The sequence below is a fragment of the Molothrus ater genome, chromosome 20 (assembly GCF_012460135.2).
Source record: "Molothrus ater isolate BHLD 08-10-18 breed brown headed cowbird chromosome 20, BPBGC_Mater_1.1, whole genome shotgun sequence".
In the NCBI taxonomy this organism is placed as follows: Eukaryota; Metazoa; Chordata; class Aves; order Passeriformes; family Icteridae; genus Molothrus; species Molothrus ater.
The window spans coordinates 7,911,020-7,938,976 of record NC_050497.2 but is presented as its reverse complement, the minus strand read 5'-3'; the positions used below and the strand labels follow the sequence as shown (position 1 = coordinate 7,938,976).

The 27,957-nt window shown below is 51.5% G+C and overlaps 1 protein-coding gene across 7 annotated transcripts; it reads right to left on the bottom strand.

The window, feature by feature from the left end:
- Positions 1–73: 73 nt before the first annotated feature.
- ADAMTSL2 (ADAMTS like 2) lies at positions 74–27,907 on the bottom strand. Of its 7 annotated transcripts, none has more exons than XM_036393785.2 (19): positions 27,811–27,907; positions 26,200–26,311; positions 25,199–25,341; positions 24,565–24,640; positions 24,102–24,204; positions 22,329–22,474; positions 22,103–22,226; positions 21,077–21,157; positions 19,771–19,946; positions 18,517–18,859; positions 17,471–17,852; positions 13,532–13,632; positions 11,578–11,704; positions 8,646–8,859; positions 6,106–6,261; positions 3,849–4,019; positions 3,324–3,500; positions 2,303–2,447; positions 74–837 (listed from the first exon to the last, which is right to left on the bottom strand). In XM_036393785.2, exons 2-19 carry the CDS (start codon positions 26,308–26,310, stop codon positions 719–721), a joined length of 2,895 nt encoding a protein of 964 aa, XP_036249678.1. In that variant the 5' UTR covers position 26,311; positions 27,811–27,907; the 3' UTR covers positions 74–718. The 7 variants fall into 7 exon arrangements, with proteins under 7 accessions (XP_036249678.1, XP_036249679.1, XP_036249680.1 ...); XM_036393786.2 differs by having other exon boundaries at positions 13,532–13,626; XM_036393787.2 differs by having other exon boundaries at positions 17,471–17,819.
- Positions 27,908–27,957: the final 50 nt, after the last annotated feature.

Here is a 27,957-nt window from a genome sequence, read left to right as displayed (position 1 = left end):
GGGCACCAGCAAATCCCCAGCCCCAATTCCAGTGTTCCCAGCACTCCACTACAAACTGAAGAATAAAACAAAATACCACCATAAATATGACAACTTTATTAAAATATACATATGAGTACAAATTAATGATTATATGGATAAAGTTCACTGTCTGTAAACAAATATATTAAAAAAGAGCACGTCTTTTTTGTGATATAAAGTGCAGTTATGTTTCCATATTATATACAATATGTCAGCATCAGGGAGGGGTTGTAAGGACTATGAAACTAACATTTGATTATAAGATAAAATTCTCTGAAAAAGTATACACCTACATATTACAAAAAAGGGCTTGAGTTTATTTAACAAACAGCTTCCCACCATGTTAATTCAGCTAAGGAGAGCCTGCAGGCCCTGGGATAAATCAGGAGAGAGGCACCAAGACCATTTTGGGAAGGGAAACTTGCACTTCCCAGAGTTCACACCTTCCCCTCGCCAACCCCAACCTTGCACCGAGGGAAGAAACAGGACAGGACCTTGGGTGTAGCTGGATTTTGGGGGGGGAATCAAATATACAAGATTTCTGTACAGCTCTGACCCCAGGGGGCTCCCAACGTCCAGCGGCCAGGAGAGGAGTTCTGCCTCGGTGGGGACACACAAAGCAGGCCAAGAGCATCCTTGTCAGCAGTGTTTGGGGTGTGCAGGGGGAAGGGGGAGCCCAGGCTCAGGCAGCCCTGCCCTAGGAGTGGGGGGCACGGCAGGAGCGGCAGCAGGCTTTGCTGTAGTACCAGTGGCTGCACAGGTTCACCTTGATGGCCAAGGCACAGTTGGTTCCTGCCTGGTCCTGGCAGCTGTCATCTGCAGGGAGAGAAAACACACTTTAGCAGGACATGAAGTGCCTGGAAATATGGCCCAGGTTTGTTTTCTCTGGAAGCAGGTTAAATCCCTGACAGATAAAGTTGATTTCCCTCAGATGCTGGAGTAATTTGGGGTTGGGGTGGCAGGTTTTTGGTTTAACCTTTGTTAAAGCACTTGGAGAGTAGGTGGTCAGGATAGGATTTCTCCCTTAATTTATGTCTCTCCTGCTGTTCCCAGCCCGAGCTAAAATGCTGCTGGAGCTTTATTTGTGCCAGTTTTAGTGCCACTGTCTCATAGCTGCTGGCAGGTGTGAGCAGGCTGGTACCTTGTCTCCCAGGGTTCTATGTCTCAAAGCATGCCATGGAAAAGAAGAAGAAAATAAACAATTGTGAGCTCATGAGGTCATTTCCCACCTTACCCAGCTCTAAACACCATGGGATGAGCAACAGCATCAGCCCAGCTGTGGCTGCCACCTCCCTGACATCCCCTGGAAAGCACCATGGAGCTTTTCCAGAAATGTCATTGTCAGCCTGGGCAAAGGCATGAGCAGGTTGATCTGTTCCTTCACACCTGGCAAGGCTTGGGAGTCTCACTTGGTCCCAGCCCTGAAGCTCAATGTCTCTGCTGTAAAACAGAGCTGCCCAGGGACTGCTGGAGCCACCAAGGCACTGAGTTGTCCCCAAGTCAAGGGCTTCCCCTGGTAGGGATTCACAATTTCTATCCCAAGGAGGCTTTCTGAGAAAGAGAATGGGAATCCAGCAGTGCTACATCCAGAGTTAGGAGCAAGTGAGATGCTGGAGAAAGGGATGAGACTGCTTCAGCACTCTCCCAGCTCCTTTCAGTGCAATATTTTGCTTCAAACACATAGGATTTATACTTTTTTATGCATATTTTTTGCTTCAAATCCATAGGATGCATGAAACCAGGCTGCTCCCAGGGCAAGGTGGCCACGAGGCAACTCCCAAGCTCCATGGATCCCAAGGGAATGGGCAGCTGAGAGCACCCAGAGCTGAGCCAGGAGCTGGCCCCAAATCTGTCACCCATTTTCATGCTTTTCTCCCACACTGTCCTTATTCCCAAATCCTATTAAAGGATTAGAACTGTGTGTTTGCTAAAGATCACAGGGACTCTGAGCCAGCAGACGAGCCAGATAACGAGATAGTTACAAATCCCACAGGACACCCGAAGACCAAAAATCATTAAAATAATGGCACAGACAGAACTTCCTCAGCTCTAGCTGGAATCTTACAGAAGCAGCACCCAAATCAGCTCTCCAAAGGCCCCTTTTATCTTCAGGTCAGAGCATGATTCTTCTGAGCTCTCCTCTTAATTTATCTCCAGAAGGAGCCTGTGCATTACTTGGGCACAGAGGGAGAGCTGTCCCTGGTGTCCTCCCTGGGATCATTATCCAAATGGGGCAGTGCTGCCGGAGGGATCCATGGAAAACCAAGGCTGTGGGGCTCACCTGGGGGCTCTGTGGGGCAGGGCTGCAGGTCACAGGTCTGTTTGCCCACCGGCTTCACCAGCGGGTCGCAGCCCCGCACGATGTCCTTGCCCTGGTAGCACTTCACATCCCGCATCCTCACGCCAATCCCGCAGGTTTTTGTGCACTGGAGGACAGAGAGAAAGGGTGAGGCAAGACCCTGCCATGCCAGGGGACTCTTCTGAGCCAGAACCTGCTCATTGGAGATGTTGGGGCAGGAGGAGAATGTCACATCCCAGTGCCACACCGCTGTGCCCTCGCTCTGTCTTTGCTGCCAGCACCATCAGCTTCTGCCCAGGGTAGGTGGATGTGGTCCCACCCCCTGGCTCTAACACCCTCCCTCCTTCTGCTGCCCTTCACAATGGACCACAAACCAGCTGGCCCTGTCCAGGTGATGCTCTGTAGGACATGGGTGGCCATGGAATCCCCAGAGCACCAAGAGTGGGGTTGTGGGGTCTCTGTGCATCCCTGGGGGGTGTGGAGCCACTGCTGGGCCCAGCACTCACTGCCTGCTGCCCTTTGGATGCCTCGTGGAGCTGGGAAGGCAGCAGGGTTGCTTTGGTTAATTATAGGGTTTGCAAGACTAAAAATGAGGCTCCTGGAGCTCAGATCAGGGAGGCTGCATCCAGGAGGGCTTGCAGGAAGCAAGGCTTGGACCCTTGGCCACTGAACCCTGGCTGCCTTTTGGGTTGTGCAGGGTGATGGAGCATCCCCAAATTCTGCATCCCTGGGGCAGCCACCCTGTGGGCTCCATGCACACCCCCAGCCACACTCCCAGGCAAAAAATAAAGAAAAAAAAATAAAGCTACAGCTGGTCCCAAACAGCCCCTCTCAGTCCTGTTCTCCCTGAGCACAGACAGCCCCAGCTACACCATGTAGCAAAAATACCCTCAGGGACCACGTCCTGCAGGGACTCACCTATCTCCTGGGGGTTCTGCAGGCAGAGGGACCCTTGGTGCAAAGGGATGGGGCAGCACAGCCCTGGGGCCCCCTCTCTGCTCACCTCAGACCAGGGGGTTGTGTACCACTTGAAGCAGGGCCTCTCGAAGCACGTGCTCTCCTCCACGGGCTTCTTGGCCACGTCACAGTCAGAGGGGCTGCGAGTCTTGATCTTGCCATTGACAATCTCCAGGCAGAGCACGATCCTCTTCTTCACACCCCGGCCACACGTCGTGTTGCACTGTGGGGTCATGAGCAGGGCCCCCTGAGAGCTGTAACCCCATCTTGAGACCTCTGAGGGCACCCCAAAGCACAGGAGCCACCTGAGAGCTGTTACCCCATCCTAACCCCTCCAAGGGCATCCCAAAGCACAGCTGAGAGCTGCACACCTCATCCTGAGCCCTCTGAAGGCACCCCAAAGCACAACTGAGAGCTGTAATTCCATCCTGACCCCTCTAGGGCACCCCAAATCACAGGAGCCACCTGAGAGCTGCACACCCCATCCTGAGCCCTCTGAAGGCACCCCAAATCACACCTGAGAGCTGCAAACCCCATCCCACCCCCTCCAGGGCACAGGATCTGCACTTACCCGCTCCCAGTCCTGTGCCAGCCAGTGTGAGGGGCAGTTCTTGTCCCCACAGGGGTGGATGGCCAGGGGCTTGGTGTCCAGGTTGCACTGGGACTCGGGCACCACGCGCCCGTCGCTGGTTTTGCAGTACACGTGCCGGATCATCCTGCCCTGCCCGCAGCCGCCACTGCACTGCAACCACAGTGGGCACTCAGTGCCAGGGATCCCCCCTGACCCAGCCCAGAGCAGGGACAGGGCCCTCACAGCAGGGACAGAACCCCCAGAGCAGGGACAGGGCCCTCAAAGAAAACAGGGCCCCCACAGCAGGGACAGAGCCCCCATGGCAAGGACACAGCCCCCATGGCAAGGACAGGGCCCTCAGAGCAGGGACAGGGCCCCCGCAGCAGGGACAGAGCCCTCATGGCAGGGACAGGGCCCTCAGAGCAGGGACAGAACCCCCAGAGCAGGGACAGGGCCCTCAGAGCAGGGACAGAACCCCCAGAGCAGGGACAGGGCCCTCAGAGCAGGGACAGAACCCCCAGAGCAGGGACAGAGCCCTCATGGCAGGGACAGGGCCCTCAGAGCAGGGACAGAGCCCTCATGGCAGGGACAGGGCCCTCAGAGCTGGGACTGGGCCCCCATGGCAGGAACAGGGCCCTCAGAGCTGGGACAGGCCCCCCACAGCAGGGACAGGGCCCCCACAGCAGGGACAGGGCCCTCAGAGCAGGGACAGGGCCCCCACAGCAGGGACAGGGCCCCCATGGCAGGGACAGGGCCCCCAGAGCAGGGACAGGGCCCCCACAGCAGGGACAGGGCCCCCAGAGCAGGGACAGGGCCCTCATGGCAGGGACAGGGCCCTCAGAGCAGGGACAGGGCCCTCATGGCAGGGACAGGGCCCTCATGGCAGGGACAGGGCCCCCACAGGGCTCAGCTGACTCCCCACACCTGCCTCCCCCAAATTTCACAGGGGTTTTGGGACTTTAAACAGCCACAGGGATGCTCAGCGGATCGTCCAACAGAGATTCCATCATCACGGAATCCCAGACTGGTTTGGGTTGGGAGAGACCTTAAAAATCATCTTGTTCCATCCTTGTCACGGGCAGGGACATCTGCTGTCCCAGGTTTTTCCAAACTCTGTGCAGGGGTTTGGAAAAGGAGAGGTTTATCCTTGGACACTTCCAGGGATGGATGGGACAGCTACAATTTTTCTGGACAACCTGTGCCACAGCCCCAGCACCCAGCATGTCTCAGGGCAGGCAAAAGGGGAAGCACCATGAGCAGGGAACCCCAAAGTGGCTCCCAAAGTGGCAAAGGGGACCAAGAAAGTGGCTGCAAAAATCCAGCCCTCAGTGCCCAGAGCAGCCGGTGCTCCCCGTGCTTCCGTGGTTGCTCTTGCAGAGGCTCTCGGTGTTTGCTAGCACTGCTGCTGCCATGGAAACTACTTATTTTTAGCTGATGTGAATGTATCAAAACCTGGGTAAAAATAGCTTGGGATGGAGGGGGTCTCTGGAGCAGAATTGTGCAGGAAGGGAAAAAGCCAGGGGGGGAGGAAAAAAGAAAGAGAGTGAAAGAGAATAGAAAATAAGGAGGAAAGAAAAATAGGGAAAGGGAGGAAAGGAGGAAAGAGGAAAGGTAAAGGGGAGAAAGGGAAAAGAGAAAGGGGGAAACAGAAAATTAAAAAAAGGAAAAGAAGTTAAAAGGTTCAATTTCTGGGCATGGAGCATCAGCATTGCCAAGGAATGTTGTACAGCAGACAGACAAGAGGATTTTGACACCCACTAAGGCCCTCAGCCAGGTCTCTCAGGGTTTAACCCCTGCTGTACCACATCTCCCACAAGGCAGGAGCCCAGGGGAAAGGAAAAGGATCCACTGGGATGCTGGATCACCCCCAGTGCCTGAGCCAGGGTGGCACAAGGCAGGAGACCAGGGGATGGAACAGGATCCACTGGGACGCTGGATCACCCCCAGTGCCCAAGCCAGGGTGGGACAAGGCAGGAGACCACGGGGAGATGGAACAGGATCTACTGAGATGCTGGATCACCCCCAGTGTCCGAGCCAGCGTTGCTCAGGGTGACAGTGCTGGCAGAGGTGACCCGAGAGACCCAAAACAGTGGAATTATTTGAGGCCAGCTCTCAGCACAGGCTGCCTGCAGGTTTGTTGGGACCCAAGTGCAGGTTTTTTTGATGAACCCAACCCCAAATCCCCGAGGAGCAGCAGGGACAAGCCAGCCTGGGGTGGGACACGACGGCCACTCAGGCGGCCACGGCGGGGTCTCACCGGTCCCCAGTCGGACACTGTCCACTGCCGGTCACACGGTGGCCCCGTGCAGTTCTTCTCGGCCAGGGGCCGGGCGCTGGCATCGCAGAGCTTCTCCTCCTCCGAGCAGCGGATGTCCCTTGTCACCACGCTCCGCTCCCCGCAGCGCGCCGGGCACTGCCGGAGGGGACAGCGACATCACCGGGGCTGCCGGCACCACGGCAGCTGCCGGGCTCGGGGTTGGGTTTTCCCCCATATTTGAACATAAAAGTTTAAAAGCACACGATGGAAATGCACAAATGACTCGCCCAAGCCCCCTCCACAGCCCCAGCTGCGTCCTGCCCATGCTCTCCAACAGGTGATGCCAGAGGGGGGAAAAGGCTCCAGGAGGGTCTGCTCAGAGCTTAGCAGCTTTAGCTGTCACTTAGAGACACGGTGAGATCTCCCTCACCTCCTTCCCAGGAACAGCCAGCTCCTTTCCACCTCTTTGGAGAATGTTTTCTCCCTCTGACTGCACAACTGAGATTTTTATGCTGTGGATAAATTTGGCACCGTGCAGCCCAGTGACATTATTTAGAACTGAATTTGAGTTACTACAGTCTCACATACACATTACATTTGCTCCATGCATAACGTAAAGCAGGGAAAAGTGTCAACAGCACAGGGCCCAGACGCACCGTGCCGAGATGTTAATCCTCAGAGCCCTGAAATGTGCTTTTTTTAATGCCTATTTCCCCAGCCAACTTGGCACCCCACCTCTGATGGGATCCAAAGGAGATTAGCTTTGCTGCTGGCTAAGAACAATCTACTCCAGCACTGTCTCAAGCAATCTGTCCCTGACAAATGCTGGAGGAGAATACACATTTCTGTAAAATAAACCACTCATTTGCTATGCTGGACAAAATAACGCTCCAGCACGTGCTCAGGGAGCTCCTCTCTACCAGCTGGGAAAGTCAAAACATCCTGCACCACCAGGGAATGCACCAGCCCCTCTGTCAGCTCCAGGGAAATGATGCACACCAGCTTGCAGGGGAATGGAGACGTTTAAATTATGACTAAGATGAGTTTTTGGGAGCTTCCCAGGAGGAAGAGTCATATTCCTCGTGATGCAAACCATGGGGCAGGTTGGCACCCACGGACAGCTTGGCTCAGAGCTCATCTGCTCCTGCTTAGATCAGGTCTGTGCTTGATTTGGGAAGAGGCACCCCGAGGAAGCAGCACTGGTTTGGTTGTTTCCATGGGTTTGTGTTTGTAAGGGATGTGGTGGAGCATTGTCTGTGCCTGGGAAGGGATTCAGGGGCACAAACCCTCTCCAGAGGTTTTCCCAAGGAAACCAGTGAGCTGGAACCTTCCCCAAACTGTCTCCCAGAGGCTCTGGGGACTGGCTTTAGGCATAGCTAGAGAAAGGTTTCATTCTGCATGTGGTGCAGAGGAGGTGAGGAAGGGACATTTATAGGGATGTAATTCATGTGGGAGTCAGGATCGCCTTCCTGGCATGTTGGGTTTGAAGAGGCTGCCAAGGAAATCCTGATGGGGAAATCTGAGCCCTGGGCTCCTGCCCTACCTGTGAATGACCAATGGCAGTGGCCTCCCATCCTAAAGAGGAGCCAGGCCTTCATTTTAGGGGGAAAAATATTGATGCACATTGATCCACATCATTACTGCAGGCAGTGTATCCTAAGAGGCCAATGGCTGTGGATGGTTATTGATGAGCATTGATGCCTCAGGTTTAACTTTTCTATTTTTCAGATTCTGTGCTGCTTTGGTGTGTAGTTCTGAGCTTCATATTAGGGGATGGTGAGCTCTCTGCATAGAGTGGGGAGACAAAACAATTCCTTCTCTAGCTGGGCACCAAGGACAAATGATCCAAATCTCAGGCCCAAGAGCACAAACAATGTGGGCTGGAGAGAGAAAAACAAGAAGGATGGGACTGCACAACCTAGAGCTGTAATTGGACAATGAACTCCAAGATGCAAATGGAGCAGAACTGATCAAAGTGACAGACCCCGTGCCTGGTTGTGCATTTTGGGACCATTTTGGTTCATGTTGGGTTCATTTTGTGACCATTTTGGTTCATCTTGGATGTAGCCCTGGCTGGGCTCTTGAGCTGCCCAAGGTGAATCCATTGAGAAGATCTTTTAATAAAACCCTACTTTATTTTTTAACTCCGTCTAGCCTCTTTTTTAGGTCACGTGGTGACCTAAAAAGCATCAGGAATCACAAGGCATCACAATTAACTCCAAGATGCAAATGGAGCAGAACTTATCAAAGTGAGAGGCCCCATGAGCGATCGTGCATTTTGTGACCATTTTGGTTCATCTTGGGTTCATTTTGTGACGATTTGGGTTCATCTTGGGTGCAGCCCTGACTGGGCTCTTGTGCTGTCCAAGGTAGATCCAATGAGGATATCCTTTTAATAAATCCCTACTTTAACTCCATCTAGCCTCTGCTCTAGGTCATGTGGTGACCTAAAAAAGCATCAGGAACCACAAAGCATCAGGATAAATTGGAAAAGGGAGCAAAGGCCAGGCTCAGGCGCTGCCCTGGCCAGCAGGACTCACCTCTGACCACTCGGACATCTCCCACTGGGGCCCGCAGGCCGGGTTCTTGCAGACCTTGCGCTCATCGGGCCGGGCGATGTCGGCCGCCTCGCACAGGTCGCTGTAGACAGAGCTGTCGAAGCCTGGTGAGATCATCTTCCAGCAGCGCACAATGCGGAACTGGTACCCCTCGCCGCACGTCCGCGAGCACTCGCTCCAGCTGCTCGTCTCCCACCTGCGGGGGAAAGCATGGAAATGCATGGGAAAGTGTGGGAGAGCATGGAGAAGCATGGGAGAGCACAGGAAGGCATAGGAAAGCATGGGAGAGCAAGGCGACCCCCGTGGCAGGAAGGAATGACGAGGAGGACTCCATGGATATCAGAATTACTAATTAATTACTTTTTTTATATTGTGGCAGTTATATTTTCTGGAAAAAATCCCTTTGCCCATTATTTTGCTCCTGGGAAGCTGGGAAGTTTCAGAGAAAAAAGAAAGAAATAATTTTCTCATTGCTTCGCCTGTGTTTTGCTGCTTTGGAATGTGTTTGGACATTGTTTACCCACGGGTGGTTGTTTCATTGGTTTCATGTGAATTGTTTTGACTTAATGACCAGTCAGGACTCTGGAAGGAGTAATGAGTTTTCATTATTATCTTTTTAGCCTTCTGTAAGTATCTTTTCTGTATTCTTTAGTATAGTTTAGTATAGTATTCTTTAATATAATATAGTATCATAAAATAGTAAGTTAGCCTTCAAGAACATGGAGACAGATTCATCATTCCTTCCTTCCTTTGTCTGGGAACCCCACAAATACAATATTGTGCTATATCATTCTATACTGTATTACACCATATTACATTACATCTAAACTGAATCTGCACAAAGCACTCAACTCAACTGCCCAGAATTTCCTGTCTCCTGACTGACAGTCTGCACACATGCTTGGCCCTGATAGGCCAAGGAAACAAAGCACCATCACTCTGGGTAAACAGTCTCCATATTGCATCCTACTTTGGCACAACACAGGAGCAGTGAATGAGATAAGAATTGTTTTGAGCATTCCTTTCTCTGCTTCTCTCACCACTTCTCTCTGGTTCAGAAAATGTGAATCCCACACACTTGGGCAGGGAACAGAGCCCATCACCCCATGGAGCAGCCCACAGGAAAGCCCTGGCTGCAGGGAGTGTGTAATCACATATCCTCTGAGCAGAGAGAAACATAGTCCCAGGAAAATCCAGGGAAGCTGTGAGAAGCTGTGGGAAAATTAGAGAAAAGAATTAAAACATTCTTTTCTCTTTCTGTAACCGTTGTTTATAGATGTGGTTCTCCAGTGCGCTGTTTATAGCTCACCAATAGTGTGAGAGGTTTTCACTTTGAGACCAATCAAGTCTCACCTTAGCAAGTCACATTATAAAAGTTGCACTACTTTTCATTAATCAGCCTTCTGATTCACCTTCTAAAGACTGGAGTCTTTCATTCCATCCCTGACTCAACAGCATCAAGGGGGGAGTGAGCTGCAGCCAGGCTGCCAACTCCTGAGAGCTGTTCCCAAGGGATGGGAAGCATCAACATATGTTGGGCTCACCCCACAGCCCCCAGCTCATGCCTGAAGCTGAAACCAGCTTGTCAGGAGGCAGAGTGGCACAGCAGGGCCTGGCCTAGTGTCCTCAGTGACAAGTGAGTGTTTGTCACCAGGGGCTCTGCCAGCACATTTCTCTGTCAGGCTTTTTGCCCGTGTTTGACCTCTCCTTTTTGCCTGCTCAGCTGAAGTACGGGGAGGACACAGCATCCATCACCCTGCAGATGCCAGCAGTAATGTCACACAGAGCTGCCTGAGCCCCAGCGGGACACAGTTCATGTCCCACCATCAGTCTGACTCTGCTGAGCACAAGTGACAGGCTGGAGGAGCTGGGATCTGCTCCAAGCACTGCCTGTCCTTTACTGTCCCCTGCCACCTCTGTCCTGACAAGACAGGAGCAGCTTGCAATCCAAGGAAAAAACATAAAAGGTCAAGTTTGTAGAGTACAGGGATATTACAGCAATTAAAGAATGAGCTAAATCAGAATGGATCAGAATTCCCAGCTCCTCTGGAGGTGGGCAGCCCCCAGGTCCCCATTGCTGCTGTTCTCTGTGCAGGAGAGCCCCAGCTGCCCCCAGGCCTCACACCTTCATCTGGGGCTCCAGGCACAACAAACAGCCCTAGGGAGATGTCACAAATTTGGAGATGTCATTTAGAGGTGGCACCTAACTTCAGAAGGGAAATGAAACACAGGTCTTCCCCATCCAGATCACACAAAATTAACGTTTTTTTCTTTGAAAAGTACTGCCAGCCCAAGCATCTTTCTGTCTGCCCAAGTGCTGGTGGCTGCCCCATGAGCTCCCAGTGCTCCCCAGCTGAAGTCACTGGTAAATCACAGAGCAGCTCTTCTCCCACATAGTGCAAGCCCCTGCAGCTGGAACAGCACAGCCACAAGGAGAGACAACTTTAGGAAAGAGCAGCGGGAGAATCTAAGCACAAAAGGTACCTTAATGCTTGTTTTAAAAAATGAAACAAACAGAGACTCCAGTCCCTGTGGTGCCCTCAGGGTGGGTGCATTCTGCAGCAGCACCATTCACCTCCCCACATTTTTCTTGCCTCAGCTGCAGACTGCCCTGGCTCTCAGCCCTAGCATGAGTTTCCAGGAGATCTTCTGCTCCATGTCCTACCTGTCCTCCTTCACAGTCACCTGAGGGCTCTCCAGGAGCCATCCCTGGTCCCTGGTATCACTGGGCTCTTGCTTTGCCCTGTTCTCACCTCCACTCAGGAGGAAACTCTTGAGTGGAATTAAGGGAGGAGGGATGGGCGTGCTGTGGGCCATCCCTGCTGCCCCCCAAATCCACACCAACCCTCCCCCAAAATGACATCCGGGTCAGAGGAAGCACAGAGAGTGCAGGAGTGCCCTGTGCAGGCAGTACCTTGGCTGGCACTCTCTCCCAGCACAGAACTCATGGATGGGCTCGGGCCGGGTCATGGCATCACAGTAGGCATCGTCCACCTCGATCCCATCATAGCGAACACACATGGCATAAGTGGACATCACTCCTGGGCTCAGAGAGAACACACACACACAGCAGGGTGCTTGGTGAGCTGTACATCCAAACTATTTTTTTTGTTGTTGTTGTTTTTGTGGTTTTAGCTGCATTTCTCAAAACTTCCTCCCTGTGAAAAGCAGGAAGCTTCCAGTCCCGTGGGATGGGCGCTGCTGGGAGGGAATGTCACAGTGGCCACCCCACCAATTTGAGCAGTGTGGTTGAGTTTGGCCAGCTCAGAGGAGGGCATGACCACCCCTTCCAGGGCTTTCCACCAAAACCAATGTATGACTAACACATTTTTATAGGAAATACTCAGGACCACGAGTCTGCTCAGCAGACTGGGTGGTGGGTGGAGGCGACAGCAAACAGTCCCCAACCCACTCCATCCCTCATTATCCCTGTGCACTACACCCCTCCCTTTGCACCAGGTGCTCCCCAGGTGCATCCAGAGCTCCAGGCCAAGGCAGGGATCCTGGGGATTTGGCAAGGAAGGTCCTGCCCCTCCTGCTCCCCCTCCAAGGCAGCGGCAGCCGGTGCCGTCAGAGCGAGACCTTTTCCCCCACAGCCTCCCGTGCCAGAGTAAATGTTGGGAAGTCCATTCTGGGACCTGGCTGGGGACCAGGAGGCTGCTCTGGCTACAGGTAACAAGAATTGCAGCTCTGGGAAACATATGGTTTACATGAAACTAAAAAAAGATCTACAGCTCTTGACATGGCCTTGCCTCTCTGTGATATGTCAGTGAGAAAAGGCAGCAAGGAAAGAGAAATTTGAGTTAAACCTCTCTCGGCTTGCTGCAAACCAGGGCAGAGCAGGCTGGCTCAGCCAAGGGAGAAATTTGTTCAGAGGGGATCAAAGAAGTCAAAAATGTCCCAGAACATGTGGATGACAGGATCCTGAGGAAAGGGAAGGCTTGCAAAGCTCCTGCTGCAGGCACGAGGCTGCTGGACCAGAGCAAATGCTTAAAATGTAAAATCCTTGCATTTGATCTTTTAAGAAATGTCCCTGAGATTGTAAACTCCTCTCTCCCACTCCTTTCCCTCTTTTTAATTCCAGAAGCACTGCAGGCTCTGGATAATTTCAGGGGCAGCACAGACAAGTGCCCCACCCACACGCCTGATTCATCCCAAGGGATCAACAGGACCCCCTAACCAAGGGGTGAGGGAGGAGATCAGGTGCCTTGAAGCTTTTCAGGGGGCAAAAAGGGAGGAATTAATGCAAAAAGAGGGAATTTCTGCCTGAAGAATAGAGGCTCAGTTTCAATATCCCTGGCATCTCTGTCACTGTTCCAGATTTACACCCTCGCAGCCGAGCTCAGGCTCTGGGGTAGAAGGAGTGGGAGAAACAAAACATAATCAAAAAGCCAAATGCTATTGTGTTTCCTGCCAGAGCTGAACAATCTTTAAAATTTCTCTCTGCAGGGAAGCAGCTGAGCTTTTCAAACCCCTTGAAGCTGTCAAAAAGGTGAGGAAGGGGGGGGAAAAAGGAGGCTCAGGACAGGTTTGGGGATCCTGCTGAGCCCCAGGGGGGACACAAAGTGATGGGAAGTGAAGGCAGTGCTCAGAGCTTCCCAGAGGGAGAGTTTGGAGGGGTGATGGACATATTGGGCACTACCTCCTGGTCCCCAACACACCTGAGAGCTCAGTGGGCTTTGCATGCCCCCAGCTCCTCTCCCCACCTTTGCACCCAGGCACAGCAGAGCTGGGGTCGTGCTAAAGCAGAGCTCATGAGATCCCCTCAACACCACCAGCTCCTTCCCATCCCTAACAGACATAAAATGGACTCACACACCAGGTGATTTCAGCAGGCTGTGCAGAATTTGGCTGCTTCTTATAACTACCTGTGGTGCATGTAGAGCTGCAGGGTTCGTGGGAGGAAAGCTTCCACCTGTACATGTCAGCAGCACTCACACCTTGGCCCTTTCTTAACTTCAATCTGTTTCTAGCAATAAGCAAACAAAACAAAACAAACAAAACAAACAAAAAAAAAAAGAAAAGAAAAGAAAGAAAAAAAAAACAAAACAAAAAAAAAGGCATTTACAAGGCAAGCAGTGACAGCCCACGACAGACACACACACATCTGGCTGCAGTTCGGTTGGGTTTGGGTTTGGGAGGGGATGTGCTTGGTTTGGCTTTGGTTGGGTTTGGTTGTTCTGATTTTTTGGGAGGTTCGTTTGTTTGAATCAATTTTTAATTTTTTTTAGTTTCACAACATACCTGTCCTGAGCCCCAAGTAGAATCCCCAGCCCGGTTAGAGGCAGAGCTTCCACTGTCTAGAAATAGAGAGAATGGGATAAAAATACCCACAAGTAGAAACAGTTCAGAATTTAACAAAAGTTTGCATTTTCTGCTCAAATACACCTGGCCCTCGGCACACAGTGACTAAAGGTGCAGTATCTCCTCCCCTGTGTCTCCAGGGCTGGGCAAACCCACTCGTGCTGCTCAGTGCAGCAGAGATTTTGGCTGCTCCAATCTCCAAAAGCCAGCACAGGAGTTTCTGAGCTCTCCCCTCAAAGCCCACTGATTTTGCCACTCTGGTTTTTGGTCTGATTTATTTTGCTGGATGTCAAGTGGGGAATTTGCATCTCTCAGCTCCAAGCTGTGCTCAAACACAAAATGCCACGGGGAGAGGAGTAACAGAGTCAGCCTGGTGTGAGAAAAAACATTTATCCAAGCAAGAATTGCAGCTGCTCCCCGTGCTGGGAGGGGGGAACACCTCAGGGATACTGCACCTTTACAACAAAAGGCTTCGGTTCTGTTCTCATACCTTTGTCCAAACCCTTGGAACAGCTACACTGGAATAGTGTACAAGGTTGTATCCTCACATCCAGTTGTCTCTGGCCTGGCAGGATATGCAGCTTGTATGATTTCTAGGCAGCAGAAGCTCTGAAATTGCCTTATTTAGTTGTTTGTAAGAAAAAGTTGAGGTCCAGCCTATCAAATCAACCTTTCAAAGGACACTGTTGAGAATCCAGCCGTTTCCTTTCCGACCCACCCTCCTTCCACCGCCAGCACTGAGCCTCCAGAAGGATTAAAAACAACAACAATCTCATTTTCCCTGTTGATTTTGCCTCTGTCAGTTTGGCAAATGGTTGCTTCCTGCACTTGAAATGGAACTGAAATGAATGTGACTATTTTTTAATTTATTATTTTTTAGTGGAAAAATAACAACCTCAGCTCACTATAAATAGTGTTTTATCTGCCACAGCAGCTCTGCCTGGGGACCCACACCAGCTCCTGATCCCTGCCCTGTGCCACCAACTGCCACCCAGCCAGGAGAGGGCTCACAAATGTCATTAAAACATAGTCCAACATCTGCTTTTTGTACTTTAATTTGCCTGGAAATATTACCCAGATCCTCCAGTCTATCCCCTGATCTCTGAGGCACCAAAGTAAACACCAAGTTATCCTGTGACCAGGACTCCTCTGTCTTTAAAAGGATAAAATCTTCAAAATAAGCTTTATCCCACATCAGGACAGTAAATCTTTCAACAGTGTCCCTTTAGTGTATGTGATCCTAAATAAAGAGCTTCTATGCATGACAAGGTCCCAGGGACAAGATCTTTCCAGAGGAATCAGACATTTGGGCACAGGGCAGCTCATTTCCAGCAAAGACAAAACTGTCACTTTGTTCTCCTCTCAATGCAGACAGCAGCCCATTGTTTAACAAAACTGGGGGCATTTTCTCTTTTCTTTCAATTTTCCTCTTGATTATGAGCTAAATAATAAAGTCACACATTTGCTTCTCAAGCTTTTAATCAGCTTTTCAAGCAAGATACAGCACCAAAAATTAGCACTATTCCCTCACCCTTAACTGAGTTCTGGGCTGCCCCTTTTCCCAAAACAGTTCCCACAGCAGAGGAAAAACCCTGACAAATGCACACAAAACCACCACAGATCAATATCCACAGCCCCTGGCTCCCATTTCTGTGTTTTATTTTGTTTTTTGTTTCTAAGCAGAGGGGCAAACTCGTGGCTGCTGTTGCAGGCCCAGCCTGAAAGGACCTGAGCATCCCTCAGCCTTTTGGCTGGTGCAAAACTAGTCTAGATATCAATGTTTTGATCTGAAAAGTTTGTATTTTGTTCCAGAGAGAGAAGAGGGGACACTGTGGAACAAAACCAAGGGGAAGAACAGGTGGAAAACGTTGTCAGTGCTGGGTGACATTCCTGAAGGGGTTTAAATCACCGTTATCAATAGGTGGGCAGCCAGGGACAGTGCAAGGAGCTTTTTAGCACCCAAAAAGCTGCACTGGAGCCCCAATGTTCTGTGAAAAGAAAAGCCGAGCTCCCTGTACTCCCAGGAGGTAGGGGAGCACTGCCCCCATTTCACAGCTGCTGGGGCAGAGTTTTGGGGTGCAGGGTGGCAGCTGAGGGGACACAGGGAGTGTGATGGGGAGCCCCAAGGGGCAGGGCAGTCCCCAGGGCAGGGTAAGGGGAGTTGAGGGCTCTGCCCTCTCTGTCAGAGAGGATGAAATTCTTGCTTTGGCAGCTGAAGGCAGCACTCCCAAGCCAAGGCACGAGGAGAGATGAAAGATTCAGGCCCTTGGCAAGGTTTTCATGTTCCTTTCATTAAGAAGTTTGCTGATCCATTTGGCTGCATGGCCATTTTCTTTAGCACGAGTGTCTTTAGCATAACGTAGTGGAAGCTGTGGGTAAATCCAGCTAACTCTAACCAGAGGGAGCATCTGCTCAGGGCTTTGCATCTCCTCCAGCTCAGCATCTTATCCTGTGCTTTACAGGTCCAGGAGGAGGCTGGGGTGCCATGGGGATGCACAGTGGGGCCCAAATCCACACCTGGCTCTGGGACCTGGATACTCCCAAAGCCCCAGTGCCAGCTCAAGCTGCCAAGGGAGTGCTCTTGTGGGTGGCTGACCATGAAGGAGGGCTGATGGGAGGGCTAATTGCTGCTGTGAGCACTGGGCCCATCTCAGTCCCCGTGTGGCCACACTGGGAATGAGTTCTGGGCTGGGAATCAAGGCTACTCCCCAGAGAGCCCTGGGACATCTCAAAAGCTGACAGATACAGGCTTGGGGATCAGCACCTACCCCGACACTTCCTTCCACCCTTCCCCAGAGCAAAACCTGCTGCTAAAGTTAACTTAGGCCTTTCTTTACCTCCCCACTTCTACTCAAACCAGCCATCTAAAGGATTCTGAGGTGATGGTCCCAGTATCAACCAATGAGCTGCTACTGCAGAGCTTTGGATATTCCTGTCCAAGCTGTGACTTCCTGAGCTGAGGCAACAAATCCAGGCCTGGTTCCTGGACCTTCAGTGGAGGTTCCAGTGGCAGGGCCATGCCTGGGAGCTGCTGGAAGCATATTCCTGCCATCCCAAGTGAGGAGGATTGTGGGTGACACTCAACAGGGTGGGTGAAAAGGGGCCAGGACCAACTTCTGCTGCTTCAGAACTTGGAGGAAGGGGCTGGGGAATGGGAGCAGGATGTCAAGAGAAGGCAAAAGGAAGAGGCTTCTTCATGGCTGTGGCTCTGACAAGAAGCTGTGACAGCAGAGAGCAAGGGAGCTGACAAACATCAGCACGGACTTCAGCATGGCCACTGAGGGGGACATCAAGATTTCCTCTTGCTTAAACGCTCTTGTGCCTTCCTGCTCCCAAACCTCTGGCCCTTCCTTGCAGATGAACTCCCAACAGAACATTTCCACCATCCCACCCCCACTTACCTCCTGCTTCCAAAGGGATAGAAACCATGCATTGAGCACAGGGCTTTTACGAGTCAAGAACAGCAATAAATTTGATTTATTAACTAAAGACACGTCTCCTACCTTGCTTTGTGGGTTCTGTTCCCCTGAGGGCTGCTCATGGTGACGGTGGCATTGGAGAAGGGCGTCTCTGCAGAGGTGTTGGTGGCTTTGCCATTGCTCAGCTCCATGAAGGTGCTGTTCACTGAGTAGGTGACGAGGCCATCGCTGTCCTCGTAGTCCACATAGAGGCTGTCAAGGGGTGACCCCACCGAGTTGGTTGGGTCTCCCTGAGCGAAGATGCTGTTCATGGTGACGTTGAGCAGCAGCTCCTTGGAGTCCGAGGTCTTGCCCAGCAGCTTGTCCGTGATGGCGTTCTCCAGAAGGAACTCCCTGGAGCTGAGCCTGGCCTCGGGCTCTCTGTCGTCATGGTCTGTCTGGTAAGTAGACCTGGTTACGTTTGAATCTAGATTGGAGCCAACAGGGGGGAAACCACAGTGACAACCACAAAATGCATCGAGGCTGGGAGGGAGAAGCAGCCCGGAGCAGCGGGGACGCGCCGGAGCCTGAGCAGCCACACGGGGGGCCAGAGGCAGGGCAGGGGGGGTCTCATGGGGTTCTCAAGGGTGTGAAGCTTTGGAGGGGCTTATCCTGCTATGGTGTGGCCAGAGGGGAGCTCAGCACCCGCCAGCACTGCCCAAAGCAATAGCAGAGGTGAAAGGAAGGTGCTCGCCTGGCCCCACAGCCCATGCAGCCATGCTGGGAAGGCACTCCAGGCAATTTGGGGGTGGGATGCCCAAGGGACTCAAATGGGGGCTTTGGAGGGGTGGGAGGTGATGGGAGATGTTGTGATGGGGAGTTTTGTGCACCCAGGGCTCCCTCCTGTCCTTGGCATGAGGCAAAGCACAGCAGGGCACCAGCAGGGAGGTCTCACCCGGTGTCCACCCCCCGCACGCCCCCACCAGAAACCAGAATCTGAAGGGCAAAGAGGATTTGTGAGCAGAGATGTTTTAAAGAACTTTCCGAGGTTTCCAAAACACAAACCAGCAGAACCACCAGAGGTAGAAACAGAGCATTTCTCAACAAGAGCTCTGAGAAGCAGAACAGTGAGGCCCAAGTCTCCTCCTTACCTTGGGGTTGTTTGCCCTTCAGTTTTGGCTCACAGTCAATTGTTTCTGCTCTTTCATAGACCTCATTGGTTTCCTGACCTTTGCTCAAGTTTAAATCTTCCTCCGTGTCCTGCCTTCCAAACACCTGGTTCTCCAAGTCTATCCTTTCCCTGGAGATTCTCCCAAAATAGGTTGCATTGTGCTGGATAAAGCCCAGTGGCACGTCCCCGTCGAACTCGCGGCTCTCCTCGCTTTCCGACTCGGAGAAGGTGTAGTAGATGGGCTGCAGATTCTTGGAGTGTGGCTTCCTCAGCAGAGTGTATTCAAACGTGATGGATGGGTTCTTGCCATTTTGATTCCAGACCTAGCAAAGAAATCGAGTTATTAGAGGGTGCAAGGAATTTGTGGCAGGCAAAGCATGGGATTCATCTTGGACCTGACACTTGGGGAGCATCAGTTTTGCTGCTTCCAGTCTGTTTTCCTTCACAGTGCCAGCTTCTTCCTGCTGGAGTCCTGCACCATTTTCCAAAGGTTATTTGGCTGTGTGCCATGGGGATTAATCCCAGGAGCCACAGGCTACACTTCCTCCTTGGCCACTGCGTGACCAGAGGCTTGGGGCAGGCACTTCACAAGACCATCACTTGCAAAGCCACTTTTGTGACTTTTTATAAAGAGCACACCCCCTCCTACAGCTACTACACCCCACTGGGGCTGGGGTCTCCCAGCTGAGACAGCCTCATAGTGGTCTGATGCTTTTTAAGCACCCAAGCAATCATCCCTTCCCCTTCCAGAGGAGCCTGGGGCTACATGGAAGATGTCAGGAGTTGGGCTCTGGCTGCCCTGCCCAGAAGAAAATTAAGGGACTTTTCTCCAAATACCTGGTTTTACATGGTTTGCTTTCAAGAGAGAATTGGGGTTTAAGGTTTAGGCACTTGTCTAAGCTCTCTGGCCCAGTTTCTTATTTTTGCTTTTCCTGCCAGGTAACTTGGATAAAAATGCCAAGGAGCAGAGGAGAAATCCCCTCACAGTGCCTGAGGCATCTTCTCCCTGCAGAGAAGAGTTACCAAGCCCACATTCACCCCTGACAGCCCTGCCTGAATCCAAGAGCACTGACACAAAAAAAATAGGGTTGGTTAAGGAACTGGCCAGAATCACTGCTCCCATCCCCTCCTCATGTAAAACCATGCCAGGACTCTGCTCCCAAGCTCACCCCTTCCTCAACCCAAGGTGGATTTTCTCTTCCCCACCATGAGAAGAGGAGAAATCAAAGCTCACCATTATGTTCAGCCCTTGATTTGTGGGTCCCTGGGCAACAATGTACTCGATGCCAGTCTCGTACACGTCCATGGGCCGGCGGTACTTGAACACCGTGCCTGCAATGTTGAAGTTCTTTGGGCTGTCCACTTTATAGTTCCCATTGAAGAAATAGTACCCAGCTTCATCAGCCACAGCTTCAAATGAGAGAGAACAGTCAGTGCTGTCACGTGCAAAGCTCTGGATGCAGCCCCTGGTGTGTTCAGGGGGTAAAATCAGTGCCACAGCAATAAAAAAAAGGAGATTCTCCTACATGGCAATGCATTGGTCACCTGTTTGCAGCACTCACTATGTGAGGGCGTGCTCAGAGTTCTCGGCCATGTGTCCTTCACATTGCAAACCCCTGGGAATGTGGTTCACACTCGCCCTGGCTCCTGTCACTCCTTTGGCACCAGCCCAGCAGGAACATTGAACAGCCCCAGCTCTGCACAGAGCACTGGCAGGTGGCCAAGGGCAGGAGCTGATGTCCCCTGAGCCAGCAGTGGCCCAAGATGCCATTGATGCCCCCTGAGCTAGCCCAGGAACTGGTAACCACATCAAGCCTTTTTCATCCATAGCATCATCCCAGAATGGTTTGCATTGGAAGGGAGCTTGGAGCTCATCTCATCCTGCCATGGGCTAGGACACCTTCCACTGGACCAAGCTGCTCAAAATCCCATCCAGCCTGGCCTTGAACACTTCCAGGGAAGTGACAGCCACCTTCCAGAGGCCACAAGCCTCTGAGGCAGCAAATGTGCTTCTCTTTGGCAAGTCTGGATTTTTCCACACTGCTCCTGAGCAGCTCTGTCACCTCCCCTGTGAGATGGGTGTGTGGTCCCCAACACTTCAGCAAGGCCACATGTAGGTCACATCCCCTTGGTGCTGTTGTCATTGCACATTCCCCAGGCAGGGGAAGGCTGGGGGGATCACCAGAGAGGTGAAGTCACTTGGCCATCTGTGATCCAGCACCAGGGCATCTGTCACACCCTCCTGAAATAATATTCACCAACATTTTCTGCTTTAAAGCAATCAGAGTGTTGACAAACACAGCCCAGGTGCTCGGACTGCAGAGAGGAGCAACACCCTGGCTTGGACAACACAGATGGATTTACATTGCCTACGGATTTAACTCATGTCTGCAGCAAACAGACTCTCTGATCCCTGTGGGTCCCTTCCAACTCAGGATATTCTGTGATTCTATGACAAAACTGCATCCAGCTCTGCATTGGAAAAAGCATTAACCAGCATAGGCATGCATCCTAGGGAAGTACCAAGAGGTTATACACACCCAGAACATCTGCAGACTTTTTCCGTTCCACTATCTGGATATCCCTCGCTCCGGCGGGAATGTGCGTGACCAGGGAATAGCCTACGGATTAACCAGAGGATCTTTGTGACCAGTGATCTGAACCAAACCCTCCTCAGGCAGAGCTGCAAGCTAGCCAACACCCTAGCCTGGACCCACATTTCTAATGGACTTAAAAGTCCTAACCCTTCATGTTTTAGGCTGCAAACAGGAGTTTATCGGTGATAGAAAAATGTGCAAATTGTGTCCTGGTTTATGGAGGAAAAATACATCCAAAGGGGGAAAGGATTCAGTTCTTACAGTGCACAAATATCATGTTTATCTAAACTGGTGTAAGAAAATACATCTGCAGATGGGTTTACTAGCTAGAGAAGCTGTTGTGTGGTTCAGTATTGCTCCCTGTGTTAGCCAGCATTCCCAAAACTCCAGCAGGAGATGGGAGCTGGTTTCTCCTCTGCCTCCCCTTTGCCTAGCACCAGACAAAAGATGGGACAGGACAAGTCTTCGCACAGCGCTGAAGTTCCTGCAGTTTGCTCCATCTCAGAGAGCATTAATCATAATTCCTGAATTAGATTGTTATATTTAGGACATGTAGGTTCGGCTGCTTTACATCACACTGATTTTTGAAATCCTGGTCTTTCAAGATATTGTTGCTTCCTGTTATTACAAGTCGTTTATTTCTAGTCTTACTGGGTCATGAGTGTCCTGTTTTTGGCTAAATGACTAAAAAAGACTAAAATAGATACCAGACTCTTGCATAACCCTTTTGCACCACTCATCATCAGAGATCTCTGGTTTCTGACAAACACCATGCAAATTTCCTGTTTTGTTTTGGTTTTTTTTAAAGAAGGTTTTCTTTGCCCAAACAAGCGGCATTAACACACATAGAACATGTGGGAAAAACTTGAATTGGGCAGTTGGTAAGACCCAAAAGCAATTTACCAAAAAAAAATATTCCATTTTAAACCCAGCCCTCTCAACTCAAGCCCTCAATCCCCAAAGCCTTACCAAGATGAGAATTTCCTTTCCGGTAACTGCCGGTTACGTGGGTGCAGCTGCTCCCATCTCCTTGGCAAACTCCACATTTATCCAAGGTGTGGGTGGAAAAGAGAATGCCATCACAGCCAATGGGCTAAAAAATGCACAGACAGAGCACTGAGGGTCAGGCAAACGTCGCACCCACTGCGATTCTCTGAATGCTACTAACAAGATTTTTGCTATAATGTTTAACAACCTCACATTTTCCAGACACGCAAACCCCTCGGAAATCCGTGTATTTGCAGGATGTTCCATCCCTGGCCTGAACCATTAACTGTCTCTGACCATCCACAGTGGTGCAATGAAGGTCACAGGGCTTGCTAGAAATGTGAACATAGTCATCTAAGGGGAAAGGATATAAAGAGAGATTCAAAAACAGCAGAAACACCACAACTTTCATCCTACCCAAGCCAGCAAATCTCTGCCAAGCTAAACAACAGCAGCACAACTGCAGAGCAGTGAGAGTTCTCAAGTGGCCATCTCCTGTGTTTGAGGACAGGCACTGGTTTGAGATGGCACTTGGACAGTGTGGCAGCCTTTGCTGGAAGAGATGCCCCAGGGATGCCAGGGGCATCACCAGCACCAGCCCAGGGCAGGCACTGAGGCAGCAGCACTGCTTTGTGCAAGTACATTTCACAAAAACGTGCATGTGCACTTGGCAACACTTGATATATGAGTTAAATTTACACATATATTGTCGGAAATTCACCTGTAAGACTATATTCAAACCACAGCAACTCAGAGCATTTTATGATCTATAACTTTTCCATAAACATTCGCCCAAGATGGACTTAATTCACCCTTTGCTTTCTGCAGACAACAACTGGCTGGCAGCACCCACCAGCACAATAATCCCATATTTTATAATATCCACAGGAGGCAGATGAAAAAATCATATTTGCATCAGAACCCCAAGTGTTTGTCTCCACCAACTCCTGAGCAATCAGAGACCCGCTGGCCTGCACACCCAAGCAAGGCAGCATCAGTGTCAAAATATTCTCTGCAAATCCCCCAGGAGCCACATGAATGCCTGCTCAAGCACAAAACAACTCCTGAATCATCTCTGGTGAGTCAGCTTGAGCAGCAAACGTGTTTGAGGAAATTGTCACCTTCAAGGGACAAAAGCCACCAAGAAGAAATAGCTCATAGACCAAGTTCTACCTTGCTGATCCTGCAAAGGCTGGAGAGCCAGGGGCCTGGTACACAGGGAAATTGATTTGATGAAGAGAATTGTTCTTGGGTATGTACAGACCCCCGAAAACAAAGTTTGCAGGAGATCCTATCTTTATTTTTAGGCACTCAAATGAATCTGATGTGAAGATGGATCTGATCCCATCTCTATTTTTAGGTATCCAAGTGAATCTGAAGAACCTGAGCTCAGGAGCTTCCTCAGGAGAAGGGTCCTGGCTTCCCAGCAGCTCTAAAGCTCATCCATGGCTTGTGTTTAATGATTGATTTTGATGGGAGTTCAGTGTTCAATAAAAGTTCAATAAAAGCTCTGTTTCTGAGTCCCAAGTAGTTTCTGCAGTTCTTGCTCACCCCAGATGACCAGAGTGACCAGCTGCACCTCGGTGACATTTCACAGAGCACACAGAGGGCGTGGGAGAGACCAAATATCACTGAAACAGCACAGCCAGCAATGGCCCTGGCTCAAAGGACACTTGTCAGGGTGAGCCTGACTGTCCCTGCCAGCACAGCCCTCACATCTCCTGCTCCCACATCCTCCTGCAGCCTCTGGTCCCTGGGAGCTGTGACCAACACAGGCTACAGACATGAATTCATGTTGTTATTTAATTTTCAGGCTACCCTGCAGCTGCCAAACAAGCCTTTGAACTCGGGAGACAGCTGATTGTGCCTCTGAAAAACCACTTTAAAACAGCAGAGGAGGAGCCTTCCTGCGGGCTGTAGCATCATAACTATCAAAATATTTGGCTGAGCATTATGAAACACACAAAGAATGTCTTGTTACCAGGATATAAAGGTTTCCATTGATAGGTTCTGCCATTGTACACATGGGAGTTAAACGATGAACACTGCTCCTCTCGGAAGCTCCTTCCGTTCACAGGGCACTCCTAGAATGGGATACATTAACATCCTGACGGAAACAAAGTGCAGGAAAGGTTTCTGGCACATCACCACCAGCTGCAAGGAGTGTTTCCATCACCTTCCCCAGCCAGGCCACATCCTCCTCCTCCTCCTCCTCTTCCTCCCCCCACTGCAGGAACCCCCTGGGAATTGTTGCCAGAACCAGTCTCTGGTTTTTATGGCAAAATGCCCAAAGCCCAGACACTGGAGGTAGGCACCAAAGAAGGGAACCCCCAGCTGCTTGGAGGGGCAAGAGAGTGACAGGTACAGGACAAATGGTGTCCCCTCTCCAAGGGACCCAGAAATGCCATACATGACTTTCCCAACAAGACAAAGGATATCCTTACTTGGACTTTGCAGAGCTGGTATCTTTTGGATGTTCCAGTGCAAGTTTTATTAGCCAGCCCACTCACTGACTTCCTTCTGATAAGGAAATGGTGGTTAGATGGGGGGCAGAAATCATTTTCCCTTGTTTAAATATATTTGCTCTCTGTAAGGTCAGTGTGCACACAGCAGAGCCACACAGAGATCTGTTCCTGGAGCAGGTAGCAAAGGTCTCTGTGGCTTTGTCACCTGCATCACCAACTATTCCAGGAGCTATCATGGGGTGAGGGCCTGGGGACAAGATTTACAAAGTGTGTTTTGGGAACCACACTGCCCAGAGAGGGCAGAGCCAGGCACAAAGCAGATGGAACCAGTGGGTCCCCAGCCAGCCCTGCACCAGGGGCTGCTGTGCCCCAGAGCCTGGAGAACAGGCTCAGTCTGTGCCTGCTGCCCCTCTGCACCAGGCCCTGCTGCAGAAACTGCAGGGCCAGCCCAGGAATCACTCAGCTGCTGGCAGGGATGCCCAAAGCTCAGGAAATCCCCTCCTGCCCCAGCAGGGTTTGCCCAGACACATTTCCATCGGTGCTTCTGTCTGAGTGGTGACCTTTGGGGTCAGGCAGCTGCTGCAGAGCCCCTCCCCAGCCCGTGGGGCTGTACCTCTGCCTCAGGCAGTGCCTCTCCTGGGATTTCACACCTCCCCCACAGGTCCTGGTGCACGCTGTCCACTTGGTCCACTCTCCCCACCAGTAGGCAGTGACATCTGACCCCTCCTCCAGGCTGTTGGACGTCTGTGTCAGGTCCTGCTCGGAGCACAGGGGAAGGAGGAGAAGCAGGAGTCACATCCAAACCTCAGAGCCTGTGTGGGGACACTGAGGGCAGCCCTCCCCTCCCAGCCTGCCCCACTCGACCCAGGCATTGCCTTCTCCAGCTGAGGTCAAGCCTGAGGTTTCCATCCCTGCATTCTTGCAATTGTGTTTTCATTACAAAATTGGAATGAAGTGGCAATATTTGGGATTCCTCAGGAAAGGAAATTCTCATTGTTTCGCTCAGTTGGCAAAACCGAGCTCCCAAACAGCCCTAAACTCTGTGAGACTCTTGGTGCTCTCTGACTCTTGCTCCACAGAGAATTCAGGGAGCTGCAGAGCCAGCTGCTGCTGGAAGCTCCACTGGAAGCTTCAACAAACCCTTGCAAAACCCTTCTGCAGCAGCAGAGCAGGTCAGTGGGTGCCAGGGGGGGCCAGCAGGGTGCAGGAGCCTGTGTGCTCTCTCTGCAAGCTCAGGTTTGTCACTTCAGGAGGGTCCCTGACACCCCCAGCTCCCACCCCCTGTCATAACCACACATCAGAGGGCAGAGGAACTGCAAATATTGCATGGAAAGTAAATGAAAGCTCAGCCAGTGCAGGGAGCAAGGAGTGATGCTCGCCCAAGAGCAGGGCATGGCCCTTCAGAGTCCTTGAAATGCTCTGTGAATGCTCCTGGCCATGGTAGGCACAACTTAGGTTAAGCCCAGACTAAAGAGTGAAGGCAAGCCAGAAGTCCTCACAAATTTTGGAGACCTGGTGCATGCACAGAGCAGCTCTGCCAGCCCAGGGGGTTCCCATCCCAGACACCAGAGCATTTTAAAGCCCAGAGAGCCCCCAAAAACCTGACAGCCTTACCTGAGCTATGACAAAGACAACATTGCCCACAAGAAGAAGGGCCAGGGTGCCCTTCAGCTGCAACTGAGCACTGGTGGAGATGCTGCTCCACTTCCACTTGGATATCTTCATCCTAGAAAGCAACCAAACACTGCACTAAGCACAGCTCCCACCCGGCCCCATGCCCAGCAGCAGGACCTGCTTTGCCTGGTTCCAGAGCTCTGCTCCAGCATTCCTGCTCAGCTTGATGGCACTGACCAGCAGGGACTGCAGGGACCTGAGCCTGAAGTTTTATTTCATTAATAGCAGCATGAACATGGTACAAGTTCGCTTCCCAGCTCAGTTTTTATCTGTCAAACCACAACTTTGCACTGGTTTCCAGTGGCTGCACCTGACACTGCTCCAAGGCTGCCTTGGAATAGAGCCTGGCTTACACCGAAGCACAGTGAGTAGCCAGAAGTGTTCCTGGATCTATAAAAGCAGTGCATTTAAATATCCCCATTTACAGGACTGCTCCTGGAAGAATGAGATGAAAAGCCTCAAAACAAAAAAAATGCAATTAACAGGCATCATTCCTCCTTTTTCATTTATTCCACTCCAATTCCCCTCAGTTCCCAGGGAAGATGCCTTTTCTTATAGAAAAGACACAACCCACAATTAAAGAGCAGAAATGAACTATCCCAAGTGTCAGCCTTTCATCTCTTTCTCCATCTGCCTCATGAAAGAGAGTAACCCAGAATGGCATTTTCTTAAATAAAACCCAGCTCAAAACCACAATACGTTTTATTGTGAACCTCCCTGCAAGAGCCAGAAAGGAGCAGGTTTCAGGAAATCATGCTTCCAGGCAATCAAAGCAGCTCATGTCTGTGAGGAAAAAGAAAAAAATATATCCTCCCCTAAGCTAATTTCCCTTGAAAAGCAGTTAGGCAGTATCTTTGGGAAGCAGGGGGGTGGGAGAGGTGCTGCTCCTGGGGAGAAAGGGCAGAACTGCAGACCTGCAATATAAAGAGCTTCTTTCCTACTCATTTTTGTTTGTTGTTTTTTCTTTTTTTCCTTCTTGCAAAGGTTTTTGTAGCGGTTTTGAAATCGCTGAATTGCCGGCAACACCAGCCCCGCTTTGCTGTCTGCCTTAGAAAAAAATTACCAGAGGGCTTCCAGGTCCCCAAATCCGCTCTGCAATCGCCCTGGGGGAGAGGCGCAGCATGCTAAAGAGACTTTCCAAGAGGCAGATCCATTGATTAATGGGAGCCCAGAGCGCTTGGCCGGGGATCCCGCGGACAGGTGGCTGAGCCTTGCCTTACACTTGGTTCTCATTAAGGCTCCCAGACACTCCTGACTCCAAGCCAATACCAGAGCGCGCTCGGAGTTTATCCTACAGGCTGCGGGGCTGCGTGCTTCAATGAAGGCAAAATTAAGAAAGGGGGCAGGGATGCCGCCGAGATGAGCAGCACCGCGGAGCCGGGAGCGGGGCAGCCCCGCTCGGGCGGCGGCAGGGCGATGCGGGGCGGGGATGCGCAGCCGGGATGCGGAGCCGCATCTGCGCCGGCAAGGGATGGGACGGACGGGACAGGACGGGACGGGATGGGACAGGACGGGACAAGACAGGATGGGACAGGACGGGACGGGCCGTACCTGGCGGCGGAGGGGCCGGGCAGGACGATGCTCCGGGGCCGGGCGGGAGCGGCGGCGGCGGCGGCGCGGAGCGGAGCGGAGCAGCGGCGGCCCCAGACGCTCCCTCCCTCCTTCTCCCTCTCCGACTTCAAAGGGCAGCCAAAAGCG

What these genes read in the sequence shown, in the direction of transcription:
- ADAMTSL2 (XM_036393785.2), bottom strand. Translation starts at nt 26,310, where the DNA reads ATGAAGATATCCAAGTGGAAGTGGAGCAGCATCTCCACCAGTGCTCAG. An exon ending in TTGTCTTTGTCATAGCTCAG is followed by an intron (nt 25,342 to 26,199) that starts GTAAGGCTGTCA and finishes TGCTCCGAGCAG; the next exon opens with GACCTGACACAGACGTCCAA. An exon ending in GGGAGAGAGTGCCAGCCAAG is followed by an intron (nt 8,860 to 11,577) that starts GTACTGCCTGCA and finishes TTTCCCCCGCAG; the next exon opens with GTGGGAGACGAGCAGCTGGA.